The sequence below is a fragment of the Macaca mulatta genome, chromosome 7, assembly GCF_049350105.2.
Source record: "Macaca mulatta isolate MMU2019108-1 chromosome 7, T2T-MMU8v2.0, whole genome shotgun sequence".
Lineage (NCBI taxonomy): Eukaryota > Metazoa > Chordata > Mammalia > Primates > Cercopithecidae > Macaca > Macaca mulatta.
The window spans coordinates 179512000-179532354 of NC_133412.1; the positions used below are offsets into that span (position 1 = coordinate 179512000).

General features: G+C 39.4%; 1 protein-coding gene, 1 pseudogene and 1 gene segment (V, D, J or C); all 3 read right to left on the reverse strand.

Annotated features, from left to right (window-relative positions):
• The window catches only part of LOC106995637 (immunoglobulin heavy constant delta-like), a 727209-nt gene that overhangs the window by 257898 nt on the left and 448956 nt on the right, over nt 1-20355 (reverse strand).
• LOC714310 (immunoglobulin heavy variable 3-23 pseudogene) lies at nt 1928-3323 on the reverse strand (annotated as a pseudogene). The gene is made up of 3 exons (XR_013395304.1): nt 3193-3323; nt 2774-3089; nt 1928-2102 (listed from the first exon to the last, which is right to left on the reverse strand). The product of XR_013395304.1 is annotated as an immunoglobulin heavy variable 3-23 pseudogene (transcript).
• LOC714419 (immunoglobulin heavy variable 2-70D) lies at nt 15780-16844 on the reverse strand. Its single transcript, XM_077942169.1, has 2 exons — nt 16693-16844; nt 15780-16606 (listed from the first exon to the last, which is right to left on the reverse strand). The coding sequence occupies exons 1-2, from the start codon at nt 16736-16738 to the stop codon at nt 16197-16199; spliced, it is 456 nt and encodes a 151-aa protein (XP_077798295.1). The 5' UTR covers nt 16739-16844; the 3' UTR covers nt 15780-16196.

The following is a 20355-nucleotide window of genomic DNA, read 5'->3' on the forward strand; positions in this document are numbered from 1 at the left end:
TACCAAATTACCACTAATAGACAAGGGCAAGAGCAGAAAAATAAACTACAGACCAATATTCCTAATATACAAAAATAAACCACCTGCCCAATAATTATCAACTATATTCCACAAGACTAAAGGAATTGTGCACTATTACCAACTCAAATTTACTTTTGAGATGCAGCAATAATTCAATGTCCTCGAATCAATGTATGTGGTATACCAAATAAAGAGAATAAAAGAAAAAATTTCATTAATTTCTCACCAAACACAGAAAATTACATTTTAAAATGCAAAGTTTCATGATAAAAACTCTAAACACAGTAGTAATACAAGATAATAGCCTGTAAATAATAAAAGTCATTATGAGAAGCCATAGCTATTATCCTACTTAATGGTGAAAGGTTAAAATATTTTGTCCCAATATCTGTAACAAGGCAAGAACAAACTTGGAGTCATCTTACTTTTAAATTTCAAAATTAATTTAAAAATTGAGTAATAAAAACTGGATGTTATTGGCATAAATTCATGTAGAAAGCTCAGAAATAAACTGATATATTGATGGCAAACAAATTTTCAGTGTGAAATAAATACGTAAGAAAATACAATGGCTAAATAGGACTATATCCAAGAATATATAATGGCTAAATCATAGTCTCTCCCAAAGAGGGGGTCAGAAAAACTGGATTTACACATGCAAAGAATTAAGAATTTTACGTCAGATTTAATTTTAAAAACACTCTAAATGGGTTAAAGTGTTAAATGTATGGACTGCAATTGTAAAATTTTCTTTCCCGCAAAAAAATTAGAAATGGTTTTCTAGATTTTACATTAAAAGCATGGACAACAAAAGCAGAGTTGAACAAGTGGGACAACATCAAAATAGAAAGATCCCGCAACACAAGGAAAAATTTCCAACCTACAGAATGGGAGAATATAGTTGCAAGCCATGCATCTGAAAAAGTGAGAATAGCCAAAATATACATGTAGATTGTAAAACTCAGCAAAATTATAATAGCCTAATTGTAAAATGCTCAGTTTTACAACTTAAAAAATTTTAAGACCATAGATCTCATGTTGAAGGTCCTTCTCCATGGGCAAGTATACGTTTTATGGTGCAATTGGCTAAGTTATATTTTGCAGTTATTCGATCCAATACTAACCTAGGGGGTGTTGTAAATATACTTTATACATGTTATTAAAATGTCATTGGTTGCCTCTAGGTTAGGTAGATTGTCACTGATAACCTGGGTGGGCCTGATTCCATCAGAGCAGAACTGGAGTAGGTGAAACTCCATGGTGATTCACACTTCAGCTCTCTCTGACACTTCGAGCTTTCTCCTACTGATGACTTATCTCATGGACATTGTACATCCCTAGCCACCCCCCAAAACTGTCATCCTCTACATCTCACAGAAAGGTGGCCTGTCCATCTGTAGCTTGTCAAACCTGAAAAACAAACAGAAAGAAACTCTAAAATAAAATAATGTTTATTTGAGGCTGGCCGTCACAATGGGAATATGCATGGTTGCATTCAGGTAGGTAAAGGAAGACGAGGGTTTTGAAAGAAAAATGAGGAGGGTTAGATGAATAGTTTTGAGACTATTATTCCGGGTTAGAAGCATGAACAAGGGTGACATCAGTGTAAGGTTGAACAGGCAGATGCTGGGCAGATGCACTTGGAGAAGTAACTGGTTTATGGTTGCAGTGGCCTTTGTGCAAGTGGCCTTTGTGCAGGTTGTGGTTTTACAGTCTATTTATGATAGTTCTTGTTATCAGGGATGAGTGTGAGAACCCTCCCTCATGGCCTTCTCCAGCTTCATTCATCAGGGTTTTAACACTAGTGGCTCCGTTTTTATTCTGGCAACTTTGACACCCACTTTATACCACTGCTGCTGAAGAAGGTGACCCCATGGCAGTTTGCACAGCACAGGATCAATTCCGCATCCACATCTCATGTTGACCAAGCAAGCTTATCGCCTGCAGTTCCCACCGGCCATTTGCATTCCCAGATGAGTCTACACACAACACAGTGTGGGGTCCTGAGCAATGGGAGTGAAGACAGTCTCATCAGTCTCCCCCACATAGCTGCAGGAGCCACAGCCTGAGACCCACCTGAGCTCCAAGAAAAGAGCTTGGGCCCTAGAATTTAGACCACAGAAACCACATTTTATTTTTTAAGGGAGCAGGAAAAGCCAATGAAAGAGGAAGAACAACAACTAAAACTAAAAAAAAAAAAAAAAAACATAGATGGCAGGCAAACGCAACACTAGATCCGTGCTGATTCTGATTTACATGCTTCAGTGTCAGGAGAAGGATCAGACATGAAACCTGTGAGGTTCTACGTGACGCAGACCCCTGGCCCAGCCTCTCTCCTTGTTGTAATCAGAATCCTAAAGACTATTCTCATGAGGGAATCTTTCTGAAGTTCCTGTCCTGAGTCTGACTGGAGAAGGCTCACCAGGAAGCCCTGCAAGGCAACCATGGTTGAGAAGTTTTCATCTCTGTAAGCATCAGTCTGCATTTTGTGCATATGAGAATAGGTTCTCATATTAAAATAATCATTTTAAAAATATGTAGAGATGACATTGGTAAGCACAGAATTTCGAACTTAGAGACGTTCACCAGAGAAACTGCAAAAAGAAAGTCCCACATCCTGACAGAAAATCAGCCTCCGTCTGCACCTGCCTCTGGGGTTGACTCTGATCAGTGGGTCCCGAGCGCCCCCTGCCGCTGATTTCCCCCCGCGTCCCTGCAGGGAGGTTTGTGTCTGGGCTCACACTGACCTCACCTCACTGTGTCTCTCGCACAGTAATAGACAGCCGTGTCCTCGGCTCTCAGGCTGTCCATTTGAAGATACAGTGTGTTCTTGGCATTCTCTTTGGAGATGGTGAATTGGCCCTTCACGGAGTCTGTGTACCATGTGCTACCCCCACCAGTATTAATAGCTGAGACCCACTCCAGCCCCTTCCCTGGAGCCTGGCGGACCCAGTACATGTAGTAGCTACCGAAGGTGAATCCAGAGCCTGTACAAGAGAGTCTCAGGGAGCCCCCAGGCTGTACCAAGCCTCCCCCAGACTCCACCAGCTGCACCTCACACTGGACACCTGCAAACACAGAGACACCAAGGTCAGAAACTGCCACACATATCCACTGTTTCTTTCACTCATGTCCACTCACACTCAATATCTCTAGTTCTCCATGAGTCACCTTTTAAAACAGCAACAAGGAAAACCCAGCTCAGCCTAAATTCCATGGTGAGTCTTCTGTCTTCAGTGCTGATCACCGAATGAAAATCCCTGGGAATCCCAAGACTGGGGTTCCTTTCCCAGAGCAGCAGGGTCAGGGCTGGGATGGTTTTCATCAGGAGAGGGAGGGACCTATTTGCATGTCTCCTACTATATAGCAAGCTCTGGGGTGGGACGCCTGAGGAGAGGGCTGGGCCCAGGGTGGATGAGAATGTCCTTGGGGGTTTTGATGACAATGATTATATTTATGAAAATGCTGTCTTACTGTGAAATTGTTCTGTGATAAACATTTAACAACCGTCATGTTTTTACTGTGTTTACCTATGTGCATATATTATGTTTTGTAGGAGTCAGTGGTTTCATGTACAGATGTGAAAGTGAACCCACACATGGAGGGGCTGTGTATTATGTGTCTAAGGGCTTATATCTGGCATGAGTGAGTCCTACTATCCCGGCCTATGCTCCTCACAGCTGGCCTCAGTTGTTCTCTTAACCAACTCTAGGAAAGAGATAAACATGCCTAGTGTGGTTTGCAGAATCCACTTCCTGTCACAAGAACCTGTGTGATTTTGCTGCATTTACCTAAAAATATGGAGAAAGGGTTCAGGCAGGTAAATGTTTAGGTATACCTGACATTTAACATATTTATTTGTTCCTTCCTATCATTCCTTCTTTGTCTAAAATTTCAGTTGTTTACTTGTAATAAATTTTATAAGTTTTAATTGACAGATAATAAAATTCACATTTAACCTGTACAATAGTAAATGTTGAAAAAAATTCCTATTTTAAAGAAGGTGACAAGTCAGCTCCCCTCAGCATTCCTCTTGGTCTTTTATATGATTTTTGTTTTCTCTCCTTCCCTTTTTCTACCATTTCTTTATAAAACTACTAATGTTTTCATATGTCTTTAAACTAGCTTTTATTTTCTAGAATTTATAAGAATAAAGCAATATAGTATATACTCTTATCTATTTGGCTTATTTTTCTCAATAGAAATATTGAGAATTAAAGCTTTTGGTGGTGTTTGTTTATTTCTTATATATAGTGTGTAGCATTTCAGCAAACAAATGTAGCATAATTTGTTTTTCCACTAAGTTGCTAACTGAACTTGTATTTTTTATTACTCTGAGTCTTACTAATAAGTGTGCTACTCAGCTTGGTAATGTACATCGATGGAAAATTATATATAAATTATATAAATATATTTCTTTTTACAAAACAATAACAGATTAAACAAGAGAATGTGCTGTTTGGCAAATTTTCTTTAGTTTTTCAGATAATTAAAGTTATGTGATAGAAAAAAAACCTGTAAACCAAAGACTATCCAAGACTAATCTCAATAGATTTAGGAAGTTCATTTTTCCAAGATTAAGGACATGCTAGTGACACAGCCTCAGGGAGTCCTGATGATATGTGCCCAAGGTTGTGGGGCACAGCTTGGTTTTATACAATTTAGGGAGACAGGAGACATTAATCGATATATGTAAGATGTACATTGGTTTGGTTCAGAAAGGCAGGACAACTCGAAGTGGGGAGAGAGCTTCCACATCATAGGTAAGTATGAGACAAATGGTTGCATTCTTTTAAGTTTCTAATTAGCCTTTAACTGAATGCACAATTTACAGGAATAGTCATATAGACCATAGTCTGCGTTGGCGAAACAATAGAGCAAAGATAGCAATCAGATGTGCATTTGACTTAAGTGAGCAGAAAAATCACTGTGTCTGTCCTTGGTCCACAAGGGTTTTCCTTGTGACCAAATTTTGAAGGAGGTGTGTAGCTTTGTAAAACCTTAGCAGCTGTCATTTTAGGGAAATAATGGAGGGGGTTTGCCCCAAACAGTTTCCAGCTTGACTTTTTCCTTTGGCTTAGTGATTTGGGGGTCCCAAAGATTTATTTTCCTTTCACAAATATGGAAATCTTGGGAGAAACAAGTTCTTGTAGAGAGAAACAAAGCTATGGTGTTAAACTGAGGCAGAGGCTGCCATATGACATATAGCCTATTACAAGATAAAGCTATAAACATGTGTTGGATTGCTTAAATTTCAGCGTGGTAAACGTGTTGTTGTGTGAAATTCTCAGGAACCACATACTGAAGGGCACTGATAAAGTGAATTATATATGGCCTGAGAAGGACTCCGTACTTCTATGTTTGAGTCTTTGTGGACAAACCGTAACCTGCCTGAATAGGGAGACAACATTGAAAACCTGACGTAGGAGTATGCACCTGTAACAATAGCTGAGTCTTAGCCAATTCCAGCAGCCATACTTCAACCACTCATACACTCTTGAGTGTGCAAACTGTGTTTAAATAAGGCAAATTCCAACCTGTAACCAATCCAGCTGTTTCTGTACCTCACTTCTGATTTCTGTACATCATTTTTTTAAAAAAATCTATAAATCTTCTTCCACCACATGGCTTAACTAAAGTCTTTTTGAATCTACTGTGATTCTGGGGGGCTGCCTGATTCACGAATCATCCGTTGCTCTGTTAAACTTCTTTAAATTTAATTCAGCTGAAGGTTTTCTTTGATCAGCATTCCTATTCTGTTGAATCCCTTTGCCCTAGAATGGGGACAGTCAGAAGAGTGTTCCTTTCCCAAAGTGTCTAAGAGAGAGGGAGAGCCCATACTTCTGAAATGCATTCAGACCCACCTCCCTCATCAGCATTACAGAACTGAGGAATTACCTACCCTGCAGGGGCCCGCTACTGAAACCATTATTCCAGAGGCACTAGTGGAGCCCCAGAGGAAATGAAATAAAAATCGAGGTTCTGACCAAAGTTTCATCGAGAGGCACCTCCATTCTGTCATGGAATCAAATCCTTACCGTAGGGCATGGCAGGAGATCTAGAACGAGATGATAACAGTGGAGAATATTGGAGCTGTGGGAAGGAACAACTGGGAAAAACAGGAGAAAATATACATATTTAACTCAGTAGACTTCAAGCTATTTACATGTTAATTAGGCAGAATATTTCATAGCTAAAGACCTGATCGATCATGAGAAATAACAGAGAGATGACACATGGAGAATGCAACAGTGGGAAGCTGAGGTTCAAGTTCTGATGTTTGTTTACTGATACTTGTCCCCTGGCTTGTCCAGAACTTCATGAGTACAGAACTCCTCTAATAGAGAAACAAACCCTCACAGGACATGGTCCTCAAAATGATCTCACTTTCAAGCCTCAACCTTTTTTTGGGTTTTGCCCTCTGCAGGCTGAACTCCTGGCGTGAGTGTGTCTCTCAGTATTTGCGCACATTGAATTGATAAAATTATTTTTGTTCTACATCTTCCAACTCCTAAGATATCTGAAAACTCTAAAATTTTCTCCTTTCAAATTTGGTTCTCACTGATGCATTGGGTTACGTAAACGCTCCACGTATGATGGGATATGGAAAGACACATCAGTAGTTTTTGCTAAATTTTTTATATTTTATTTTATTTTTATTTTATTTTCAAAAATAAAGATGAAGCCTCACTATGTTTCACAGGCTGATCTCAAACTCCTAGGTTCAAGTAATCTTCCCACCTCAGCCTCTCAAATTGCTAGGATTATAGGTGTTAACCACTGTTCCTGAACATTAATTACTTATTTTAACTTTTTAATAGTATTTTTGTTCTGAAATGAGTGTAATTCAGGTGCTGGGAAAAATTTTCCTCTCAGACTCCTCTGCAGCAGCTCCAGGGCTGACTTCTGTGTTGAGTGGGTTCTGGGCCTGCCCTGCAGCTCTGCCCTCACCCTGCAGGGGAGGGTGCTGTTTGGGCTCACAGAGCTTATTCTCCCAATGTTGCTCTCCCAGAATGAAGGGGCTCTCCCCTGTTCACAATGCTGTTTTAGCAGCATCTTATGGCTTTGAAATTATCTCTTGAAACAGTGAGTTGTCATTACTATACCCAGTAAACTGCAGGGACAGCCCAAGCACAGATTCTATGAAACCACCAGAGAGTCTCTTCCCTGGGACTGTCAGATGCATGACACAGTCAAGGGCCACGAGGAGTCCAGAAACTTTCAGAGAATTCATAGGAGCCTCTTATTTCTTTTAGAATTCTCTGTTCAAAGGTCATGCCAAATAGTATCTTCAGAGAGAGAACTACATGGCTCAAAGCCCACAAAAATTAAAACATACTTGTACACACATACACACACACAAGCACACGCACACAGTAGTATATCTGATTCTTACAGTAATTGACTCCTAATTTGGGATATTTCCTAGTAGCAACCAAAGGTTTCTAAGACAGATCACAATCAAATTAAAATAAATTTTGCCAAAGTCAGGGCATGCCTGGAATGAAAATTAAAGTAATCACACAAAAGAGTGTGTGGTTAATGTTGTTCCCCAAAGATGATTTTTAGGGCTTTCAATACAAAAAGGGGGAGAAAAGCTGGCTAGAGGGGAAAGAGGGATGGGATGAAAATTTATATGTTAGGAAAAAGAAGCACACAGGGAAATAGAAAATTATGTACTTTTCCTGCACTAAGTCAGCACTTTACATAAATTAAAGGAACAAAGAGTAACTATCTGTGAAGATATTTAACTTTTTTATCTATAACTATTTTCTTAAGAATGAAAGGAAAATCAGTTTCTTGTGTGGATCATCTTTATGTCCCCCCCTCATGACATAATGAATTGAGATCACAAGTTTTTATCTTCCTTTCATATTTTCCCCACCTTTTCCTTTTCAAAATCTTTCAGAGGAAGCATTTTACAACCAAATGAGTTTCTGGTCTCCTGTTTTGTTTTATCTTTCATGGGTAGGACGGATTATTCCTAGATAAACAGGTCCCATGTTGTTAGTATAGCCAAGTCTCGAGCCACTCATATCCCAGTTTCCCTTTCATTAGGTTTTAATCTTCCTCATTTATAGTAAGTTAAATTGCTTTTCTTTACTCTTGGCTAAAATAACCACACATCCTGATTTAGAGGCATTACAATCAAAACGTTATATTTGAAGCTTACAAGTCACAAGTTAGGTCAAAGTTAGTGTGGGATTCAGTGTGATAGATAGGAGACATGGCTGGATACTAAGAATGGGCTCAGAGTTATTTTACCTAAATTAGGAAAATTTGTTCACATCCCTTATATTAGATTTCATTGGAAATCTTTGATCTAATATCATCTCTGACAGATTATACCTCAACAATTAAGCTGTAGGTTATGAATTAGTAATTTAAATTAATAGTGGAAGCCTCCATTTAGAATACATTTCTCTACCAAGTGTAAAGTTAGCTCAGATGGTAGAAATAACTGTACTCAGCAGAGCTTGTCAGTAAGGCAAAGGCACAGACAAACACATATATTGCAAGGGCAGCGCATGACTTTGAAGTGATCTGCACACAAAAGGATTCTTACATCTTCTAGAACACATCAAAACGGACAAGGGAAGGAATTGTAAATGCACTCCTAAGTCCTAGAGATCTGACTAATACAACACAGGAAGTAAAGGCAAAGAAAAAAGTAGCATAATAACTAAAATATATCTGTGACTCTATCTATCTATGTATTTATGTGTGCATCTATATCTCTAAGGAGGTACGTATGTATGTATGTATCTATCTATTCATCTATCATCTGTCTACTTATCTATAGTAGTGGATCATTACACAAAGCAAGCAGCCTTAAAATTGTTTATAATACTATCTAAAATGGAAGGAATTACAATTACTCATATAACACAGAATAAATACTGTCTACAACTTTCTGGAAATGTGAAGAAAATTGTAACCCATAAGTTAAAATTTTCAAAACTTTAAGAAAATCTCGGCTGGGTGTGGCGGCTCACGCCTGTAATACCAGCATTTCAGGAGGCCAAGGTGGGAGGATCACTTGAGGTCAGGAATGCAAGACCATTGCGGCCAACATGGCAAACCCTGTCTCTACTAAAAATACAAAAAATGAGCTGGGTGTGGTGGCACACGCCTATAACATCAGCTTCTCAGGAGGCCGAGGCAGGAATTGCTTGAATCAAAGAGACGGAGGTCACAGTGAGTCGAGATTGCACCACCACACTCCAGCCTGGGCAACAGAGTGAGACTCTGTCTCAAACAATTAAAAAAAAAAATTTAAGAAAATCTTGGACTTCCTTGGCCAAAAGTTCTCCCCCTAGTGTTGTGGTACTATAGTCAACTCCTCCAGAATACGTCCGTTATTACCCTATTATTTGGTAGCTGAAAGATCATACCTTTCGAGACTTTGCACTCAGTGCTCACTGCTGTCTTATTGCATGTTTGCATGTGTTACGAAGTATTGAAAGTGATTTCTGTATTATACCAACTCTATTTATCAACAGGTTAAGGTTGCTTTGGTACTACATCTTTTCAACAGTCTCCCATGTGTCTATCGCAAATAAAGTTATCAGAAAATACTGTTCTTGAACCTCATTTCTCTTGAAACTGACTCTTGCCAGGTACTTTTAGCCAAAACAAAGGAGTGACTTTTAGAATGTCAATACTTAGGTTCATATTTATAAACTTTAAACTAAAAGTAAAATTGTAGTCATCCCACGAGATGGAATGATCCCCCTCTTGGCCAAGGGGGCACCAAAAACACCTAAAAATTGAGTTCCCAGCTGTACAGAACAATGGATCAGACACATCACATTATACCCACTCCCCTTGGCGGTTCAGAGACAACACGGACCAACACTAACGTTAAAATGGAGATCATAAGACTGACGGAACAGACTCTCTGGGGCAATAAGATGCCAAGTTACAAGCAAGACCTAAGGCCATGCCAGGAGGGGGTTATGTTCCTGACCCCAACTCTTATAAAAGAATAAACTTTGCTCTAACTGCCAGTAGGTTATTTTTTTTCTAGCAGCTAAATAAGCACTGACCCTGAGACAAGCACGATTTAATCAATTGCAGCTCATCCCCTGACTAACTGACCCCTGTTCCACAGCCATAACCCCAGCTTTGACTGGACACGAGACTGATTTCAGGAACTTTCTCCTGATCAAAGACCTTTGACCACGGCCTGGTTCTGGCCATTTATGGAGGCTGCGCTCTGAGGGCCTTTGTGCCTCTGCTCCAGCTTTTGGCACACAGGGCCTAACTGCAGCACATTTAAATGCTAAGCCCCCACTGCTAAGTGAACAGGGGTCACATGTTACATGTATGTTTGTTCCTATATTCATGTGTCATGACCACCTTTATGAACATGCATAGCCCCTCCTGTAACCTGTTGATTGTGTCTGTTTAGCCAACACGTTCAGTATAAAGTTTCTGCCGCACCGCTCATCCTCGGGAGTGCCTGTCTCTTGTCTTTACTGAGGGCTGTGTTCCCAGCCTGTGAAATGGCTGTAATCTTTTATAAAAACTACAGGCTTATTTTTCCAAATTTGTAGATTGAATGATTTTTCATGTACTGCAACTGAGGAATAAGCTCATAAACCCGCCCAGTTGTCAGGCTGCTCCAGGAAAGGACATTCCCATATATCCTGTAAGGCCTGAGATCTATTGAAGAAGGACCTGACCTGAGACCCCCTGAGCAAGCTGATGATCTCACAGAGTGAGATCAGGACATTGGGCCAAGATCCCTGTTCAATTTGTTCTTCTCCTTCTTTTTATTACGTGCTTATACTTAAAAAAAGTATTTTCTGTAGACCTATTTGCTGTCCACCCAGAGTGAACACTTACCTCATTTTTCACTCATTTTCTGAAGTTGCTAAGTAGAATAAGTCATCAGACTCTATTTTGATGCCTCACTACTGATGACAGGATTTATCCTCTTCCTTCACTTTTGTCCCCCGCACATGGGAAATCTAGTAGAAAATCATGGAAGTGCCCTCACTGGATGCCAATATTAGGTTCAAATTATACAAGCTCCTTCTCCTTAGAAGGAAGCCCCACCATTTCTTCAACACCAAACCATTATAAAAACCCTGAGACAGCCTTCTTTCCTGCTCTACTGAGCCAGTTTGGACTTTCTTGAGAGGCCTGTGCTGCCCTCAGCAGACATCTCAAAATTAGAGTTGGTAAATCTTTCCATATTCACGTGGTGCGTGAGTGTGGCACCATCAGACTCGACATCCACACTAAACATTGGTGAGGGTATCTCTTCCTTTGCACGGGGTCACCTACAATTGGAGCTGTGAGTTTGGGTCCTGATGGTGACCACCACGGGCACTTTCTTCTCTTGCACTGGATGCTAACTCCCTCCGCCCCATTGTTCAGCATGCACCGTAACCTGCCTGCTGCTTGCTGGCCCTGTCAATGCTGTCGTGCTGGGCTGCAGGGTTAAGTTAAACGAAGTGTATTTTATAGATTTAGCTGATTTACTTCAGAAGCATTGATAATTAATTGACATTTAAAGACAAGATTAAGTGACCATAGGAGACTGTCTTTTGCACATGTGGGAAAGTTTTTCTCTTATTAAAACAAACATTTTCATTTCAGAGACTTTGGAGATAAGCAAAGAATCATGAGTCCAGATGAATTCCTCAAGGGAGGATGTTTTGTGGAGAAGAAGCCACAGTGCTGACAGGAAGCCAGACCTTAGCCTCCATCTGCACCTGCCCCTGAGGCTGGCTCTTGTGATCAGTGTGTCCTGAGCACCCCTGGGGTTAGAATCCTATGCCCACTTCAGTGAGGTTTGTGTCTGGACTCAAACTCACTTTCCCTATACTTTTTTCCTCAAAATTAGAGAAATTTTAAGTCATAGATCAGTGCAGGTCAGAGAACAGCAAATAGCAGGATAAGTCCTTGACATACACATACACACACACACGACACACACATACACACACACACACTCTTAGGTCAATCATTTTCAAATTACTAAAACACACAGACAAATGGAAATACATGCCAGCAAGTGGACGCGAGTAGAGGGCATACCTTGCAATAGAACAGATGTGAATAATATCAGCATTGCTTTGGTTGTAACCATATAAGCAATAGGACAATTGATGGTATGTGTAAAGTGTTGGAAAAAAAGTCAACCCATTATTTTATAATCAGTGAAGGAAACAGTTCCACATCTCATATGACAGTATAAGGAGTTCGACATATTCATGCCTCCATGAAACTGGTGAGACTTATTTTGAAAAATTGACAGGTTTGGAAAGGCCCTATCAGCATACAGAAAGTGAAGCAACATTTATTCGAGATAATCTACAAAAACTCAGTAAGGTCAGCCATGATATTCATATTTGATCAAAGATTCTTTTCCTTCCTTCTATGCCCCAGCTCAGCATGATGTAAATTTCACCACAGATGGCTGCAGCCAAGTAGACAGGACTCCTCCTGCCCAGCTCCCACCAGAGCACACTCTTCCCCCAGGGCCGGGACATTGGCCCTCTGACCTTGCCCACAGGTCATGCTGCTGAGGTTCAGTCCTTGACAAGACTTACTGAGAACCAGAGACTCACTTCTTCCACACATCCCCACTCATGGATGGAGCCTCTGCCCTGGGTGCAGCCCCACGGAGGACATGGGCTGCCTGGTTCCCAGCCCTACCCCTATGGCAGAGGGTCCACCCCAGCAGGATCTGCATGCTGATAAAGTGGAAAGCTTCTCCTCATCCTTCCACTGAGCACTCAGCTCCTACATTAAAGATGAAAAATGCTCCTAATCTCCACCTGCAGAACCTTATTTAGGAGCTCTGTCTGTCTCAGGAGCAGGGGGTGTGGTTGCTAAAATTTAGTCATAAAATAGAGTCCTAAATGTGGTCTTGAAGGATCTGATTTCATTTACAACAGTGTGGAGAATTACAAAGCCCACAAATGCTCTCAAAAACAGTGGAGGCTGTGGTCAAATGCGCTTGGAAGGAGATGGATGGATGCAGGGGAGATCCAGGCTAAACTGCAGGGCTCCTGGCTTGCAGGAGAGAACCAAGAAGAAAGAGAGTGGGGAAGAGTTCTCCTGGGGTCAGTACAAGTGTCAGGCACTGTTTGTTCAAAGGCACCCATGTTTGTCTGGTTGAGTCTGTAGAGCAATTTAGACCTCAGTGCATTGTTGAAAATATAAATTTGCAACTGCAAGTGGTGGAGCTTAACATCTGGTCCTGATCAGGGAAGAGACAGAGAGAGCCCAGCCCAAATCAGTGACATGCGAGGGTGACAGTGATATCCGTGACTGTGTTTCTGGGGATCTTTCAGGCAGGGCTTCTCTCACTCAGGAGAAAGTCTGGAGTTCACCTCCAATGCTTTGTGTCAAATATTGAAAGACATTCATGTTGTTTTTAGTTTCTAACACACACACACACACACATACAATGTTAAATATCTGAATATACGTGTGTGAACATATGATTTTAATCCTTTGTAGCACATACTCAGGAGTGAGATTCCTAGGTCATAGGTTAAGGACATGTTTAATTTGATAAGAAACTGTAAATAGTTTTCCCCAGAACCTGTTTCATTTTGTACTAGCAATATTTTAGTCTCTAGGGTCCTGGCATGCTCACTGACACTGGTACTGCCAGCATTTCTTCTTTATTTTTTGTCATTCTAAAGCCTAGAGTCGTGTCTCCTTTTGATCTTTATTTGCATTTCTCTAATAGAAAATCACATTCATATGCTGATGTGTCATCTATACATCTTCTTTGATAAAAGGTTTGCACAAACCTTTGCCTATTTTTAAACAGATTGCTTCTTTTTACTGTTGAGTTTTGCAGGTTCTTATTATAATTACATTGGTAGATACATGATTTGCAAATATTTTCTCCTCTGAAGCTTGTCCTTCATTTTCTTGATAGTCACTTGAGTAGACAATGTTTTAAAATTTGATGAAGTTCAACTAATATTATTTTCATTTATTGATCATAAATTTTAATTTTCAGGATTATTGATCAACTGTTAATAATTTCATATTTTAATTGTATTTGTTTTTATTTTATATGTATAAATTTATGGGGAGTGACTGCAATTTTGTTACATATATATTGCATAGTAGTCTTGGCTTTAATGTATTCATGATCCAAATAATGTACATCATACCCCTTAAGTAATTTCCCACCATTCTCCCACCTTTTGCTCTCCTCTCTTTCTGAGACTTCATCATTGCTTTCTTTGTGTCCCTGTGCAGATATTACTTAGCTCTCATTTGTAAGTGAGAACATGTAGTATGTACTCTTCTGTTTCTCAGTTATTACACTTAAAATAATGACCTCGAGTTCTATCCATGTAGCTGCAAAACACATGATTTCATTCCTTAATATGGCTGGATAGTATTTAATTGTATATATGTGACATTTTCTTTATAAAATTATCTTTTGTTAGACACAGGATAATTCCTTAGATTGATGTCTGTGCTATTGTGAATAGTTCTGCAGGAAAACAAAAGTCTGATTATCATTCTGATATAATGATTTATTTTTCCTTTGGGTAGTTACGCAGTGGTGGGGTTACTGAATCAAAGGTAGTCCTACTTTTATTTCTTTGAAAAATCTCCATACTGTTTTCCACAGAGGCTGTGCTCATCTACATCCTCACCAACAGTGACTGACAGTTCCCTTTGCCTTCAATCCTCACCAATGTCTCTTATTTTTGCCTCTTTAATAAAAGCCAGTCTGACTGGAGTAAGATATCTCTTTGCTGTTTCAATTGCATCTCCCTGATAATTAGTGGTGTTTAGTATTGTTTACATATCTATGGTCCAGTTTTATGTGTTGTTTAAAACAATTCCTACTCGTGTCCTTTCTAATGAGGTTGTTTTTCGTAGCTGTTGTTGTGGTGAAGTTGTTTCAGTTCCATGTAAATTCTGCCTATCAGTCCCCTGCCAGATGCAATGTGTGCAAATATTTTTTATCATTCTGTAATTTGTCTGTTCACTCAGTTTGTGTGGAAGCTCTTTAGTTTAAGTTCCATTTGTCTATATTTTTATGTTATTGCTTGTGCTTTTGAGGTTTTAGTCATAAATTATTTACTAAGCCCAATGTCCAGAGGAGTTCTCCTGGGGTTTCCTTCAAGTACGTTTATAGTCTGAGGTCCTATAATCAAGCCTTCAGTCCATTTTCTGTTGGTTATGTATATATTGAGATGTTGGGGTCCAGTTTCATTCTTCTGCATATGGCAGTCCAATTGTCCCAGCAACATGGCATGAAGAGCGTGTCCTCCTCCCCATGCATATTTTTGTTACCTTTGTCAAAGATCACTTGGCCATAGATTGTGTGGCTCAATTCTGGGTTTTGTACAATGTGCCTGAGAGCATTGATTCTCCCGGGATATCAGCACTGACCTGCTCATTGCTGAAACTCTCTTAGTTTAGTAGCTTTTGAGCATAGTTATTTGTTGCCATGGGATGATTTTTCTAAAATTGTGGACAGTTGTGTTTCGTGTTCAAACATGAGCTAGGATTTTCATAAGAAAGATATTGTTGGATTTCCCATTTCTTTTCCACGTTGTTCCTCAGACTCACTGAGGTGGGTTTCTGAAGTCGAGTTGAGGCACTTCCCTTTCTAAGAATTGGATTTTTACTTACCTGGGCTCCTTGTGTGGAAATATTTATGGGCTCCTTGTGTGGAAATAAGCCTCCTGTGTCACACCTACCCTGTGACATTTTTAGAAATTTATTTGTGCACTGACACTGTGAGACACTCCATGATGAGGACATATTCCATCTATTTTATTGTTTTATAAAATTACTTTATGATTGCAACTTTCTCTCTACAAGAAAAGCTATTATCTGGATTTTCACAATTCCTCCTGCTCTCTTATCCCTACATTTTTCTCCAATGTCATTTCCTGCAGTTTAATAAAGGCATATGTTCTGCTGATTTGTATTCTGCCCTTTGGGGTGGTATGAGCCCAAGAATCTGGTGGCCACATAACAGTGATGCATCTGGCCCAAGTAACAGAGATATTTCATGCTGAATCTTTGTCAAACAGGATACAGCTGCTGCTTGCATGAACCATTAACAGGAGACATGAACCATTAACAGGAGACATGCAAGAAGGAGGAAGACAGGGCTCTGAGTCTAGTGGTGATGGGAAACCCAGGCCCTAGCAGGAAATGGCATCTCAGCCACACTTTCCTGTTCTGCATTGGTGGGGAGGGAGCACCAATAAGAAGCAGCCTGGGTTCTTGTACAGGAGGCGCCCTGAGCTGTGTCTCTGTGGTCTCCGTGCACAGTAATATGTGGCTGTGTCCACAGGGTCCATGTTGGTCATTGTAAGGACAACCTGGTTCTTGGAGGTGTCCTTGGAGATGGTGAGCCTGCTCTTCAGAGATGTGCTGTAGTATTTATCATCATCCCAATCAATGCGTGCAAGCCACTCCAGGGCCTTTCCTGGGGGCTGACGGATCCAGCTCACACGCATTCCAGAAGTGCTGAGTGAGAACCCAGAGAAGGTGCAGGTCAGCGTGAGGGTCTGTGTGGGTTTCACTAGCGCAGGACCAGACTCCTTCAAGGTCACCTGGGAGAAGACCCCTGTGGAGAAAGCAGAAGAAGATGAAGCCCACAAAGGAGAGAACAGATGTTTTATCCCTGAGTGAGTCCCTGATCACAGCACTCACATGAAGGGACGGTCAGCAGCAGGAGCGTGGAGCAAAGCGTGTCCATGGTGGGGCACAGGAGTCACTGAGCCAGGCCCTGTGCTCTGCTTTTCAACCCAGAGGAGGGTGGAGCTGGTGGAGATTTGCATTGCCCTCATCTCTGCCCTATTCTATGGGATGGAGTCAGGTTTCAGGACTCAGTAGGGTAGTGCATCTGTGGTGAGGAGCAGTGATAGTAACACGATCAGTGTAATTCAGATGGCATTAATCTAAGGCTGGACAAGTAGTTTTGAGGAGATGCCTTGGCAGAAGTCATGATTGGGAGGTTGTGTTGGCCTTTGTGCAAGAATTATTTTATGATAGTCTTGTTATCAGGGATATGTGTGTGAGAATTCTCCCTACACTTCCCTGACTCCGTTTGTCAGGATTTTAACACATGCAACTCCATTTTGATTCTTACAAATTTCACAATCTTGTCCTAAGATTGGTGAAGAAGGACAGTTTATGTAGTAACCAATTAATTCTACATCCACCTCCCATTTTAACCAGCCAAGCTTATTTCTTTCACTACAAATGGCTACTGCATTTCCAGGGAAGCCGAAAGTACCTTCAGCCTCTTCCACATGGCTGCAGTAGCCACAGCCTGAGCCCAAACTGATTACAGGGAAGGGGCTTCAGCCCTGGAGTTGAGATCATGGTGACCACGTTTACCTTTTCCAGGGAGCAGGAAAATCCAAAGAATAGTGAGAATGACAACTAAAAAGAAAGAAAATCAATTAGAATCAAAAGAAGCACCAGATCAGTGTTGATATTAATTTGCATACTTTAGCGTCAGGAGAAGGGTCAGACATAAAAACTGTAGTGGTCCCCATATTCTATATGACTCTGACCATAGTCCACCATCTTTAGGCTGGTATCACCATCCCTAAAGACTATTCTAGTCAGGGAGACCCAGTAAGTTCTCTGCTGTGAGTGTGATTGGAGAAGATTCAACAGGTCCCACTGAGCTTCTACACGTCTCCATTTCTGGCGACCATGGTTCAGTGCTTTTCATCTCTGTGTCAGTTTGCATTTTGTCCATGGGAGAATATGTCCTCATAACACAATATTTTAAAAAAATTTAGAGATGGCATTGGTAGGTAGGCACAGAATTCTGAAATTAGAGAAGTTCCCTGGAGAAACTCTCAGATGGAGAAAGTTTTTTTTTCCATCCTTGCAGGAAAGCAGTCCTAAACTTTCTGTGCACCTCCCTCTGGGATTGATTCTGATCAGTGAGTCCTGAGCGCCCCCTGCAGCTAATTTGCCCATGTGTCCCTGGAGGTTTGCGTCTGTGCTCACACTGGCCTTTCCTCATGCACTTCTGTTGCACAGTAATATAGTGATGTGTTCTTGGTTTGCAGATTGCCCATTTGCAGATACAGCATCTTCTTGACATTGTCTGTGGAGATGACAAATCAAAGAAAAATAAATATTTTGTAGGACAAATAAATCCTGAGAAAATCTATTCCCAGCACAATAATCTTTCCATAGACATTTCAGCAGACTTTCTAGGTGACTAGCCATATTATATATATCCATTACCTGAATCTATCCAAAAAAATAAAGATTGTCAACAATGGAAAAATGAGGTTTAAATTTTGTTTTTAAATAAAATTTCTTTTATTATATAAATGTGTAAAGCAATTATAAAATTCCAATACTCCATTTTTATAGCATACATTACTACAAATTGAGAAAATTTAAAAGGGATAGAAAAGAGAAAATAGACAAATACGGTTATAATATCTCTGTTCTATATGTAAAGGGGTATTACATTTTTGAATTAGAATTCAATCATAGAAATGTCTTATTGTTACCCTTATGATAACCTATAAAATATTAGTCATGTAATAATTAATAATAAGTTAATAGAAACAATATATATTATTGTAAAAAGATAAATTAAAACAAGAATAATTGGATAAAAGAGTAGTATCATTAAGAAATAATTCCTCATAGTCAACTAAAAAATTAGGACCCAGCAATTCTCTCTCTCCAAGAAAACTTCTTTAGATATTCATGAATAGAAAAAATAAGGATAGAAAAATATATACCATGAAAATATAAACCAAAGAAAACTTGAATAGCTATATGAATTTCAGACCAAATAATCATAAAATGAATACCTTTGTGACTCAAGTGAAATATTACATAGAATAATAGGATCAACTTTCCAAAATACATTTAAAATGGATTTGGAACAGAAAATAGACTAACATACATAGAAGATGGAGAAATCAGCACTCATTGTGATCGACAAAACAAGCAATGATTAAATAATAAAGATAGGAGTGTTCCAAATGGCACTTTCAACCTACTTGATACATTTGTATCTATAAAATATTCACCTGGAAAACTTCAGAAATACAAACTGTGATTTACCAGAAGAGAATAAAGGAACATGACAACTGAATTCAAAGTGATGAACTTGATGGAGTCTGGGAACAAACAAATATACAAAAGCAACAGCAAAGAGAGATTCCGTCTCAAAAAGAAAAAAAAAAAAAAAAGAAAGAAAGAAAGAAAAAGAAGATATCCACTAAAAGGGACAAACTATGAAATATTTAAAATAGTTCATTTTGAGATATATATGAGTGGCCAAGGCCCATGACACCACTCCAGGAGTTCCTGAGAATATGTGTCCAAAATGGTTTGGTTACAGCTTGATTTTATATATTTTAGTGGGTCAGAAGTTACAGGTAGATGTTAATCAACACATGTGAGCTATACCATTTATGCAGTCCAGAAAGGCAGGAAAAGATGATGCCTGGGCTTTCAGGACATAGGTGAATTTAAAGATTTTCTGATTGGTAATTGGTTGAAATGTAAGGTAATACACTCCTCACAAATGAGTGTCTAGATTAAGACAAGGGTTTGTGGAGATTATAGTTCTTATTATGTAGATGAAGCCTCCAGGTAGCAGACTTCATAGAGAATAGATCATTAGGTCTTCCTGTTTGTCATGTGATGTTATGCTAGAATCAGGTTGTAATTTTGTGTCTTTTTTCTATAAAGAGTGTTTATAGCAAAAATGTAGTTTTGTCAGTCTTAAGATCTTTGTTTTAGTGCTAATGCTGGCCACTGGCACCTTAATTCCAATGAGAGGAGAATTAATGAGTCATGTCTGACCTCTCACTTTCCCATCATTGCTGGAACAAGTTTTAGAATTTACTTTGAAATCCCCTTGGCTGAAGGTTGGGTTCATTCAGTTGCTTGAGGAAGCTTAGAATTTTGTTTTTAGTTTACAAAAGAAATTATTGAAAAAATAAAATAAGGTCTGGCATGGAATAATTTTCAACTTATCAATGTAAATATGTTAACACCATGTCTTATGATGATGGAGTATATTGATCTTAGGAGATACTTGGAGGTGGGAACACACTGTATCAACTTTATAATTATTTTGTTTGTCTATTATTACTCTGAATCAAAGGTATATTAATGTAAAAAGACAATCATAAGAATACATGTCACAACTGAAAAAATAAGTTTCTGGAAATTCTATAATTTCAATTATAATTATGAACATATATTCTAGAAGAAAATATTGAAATTACCATAAAAAATGACCAATGTTTATTTGTATCAAAAAACATGTGAATTACCTAATGCTATCAAGCAAAAAGAGTGCTATTTATATAGTTA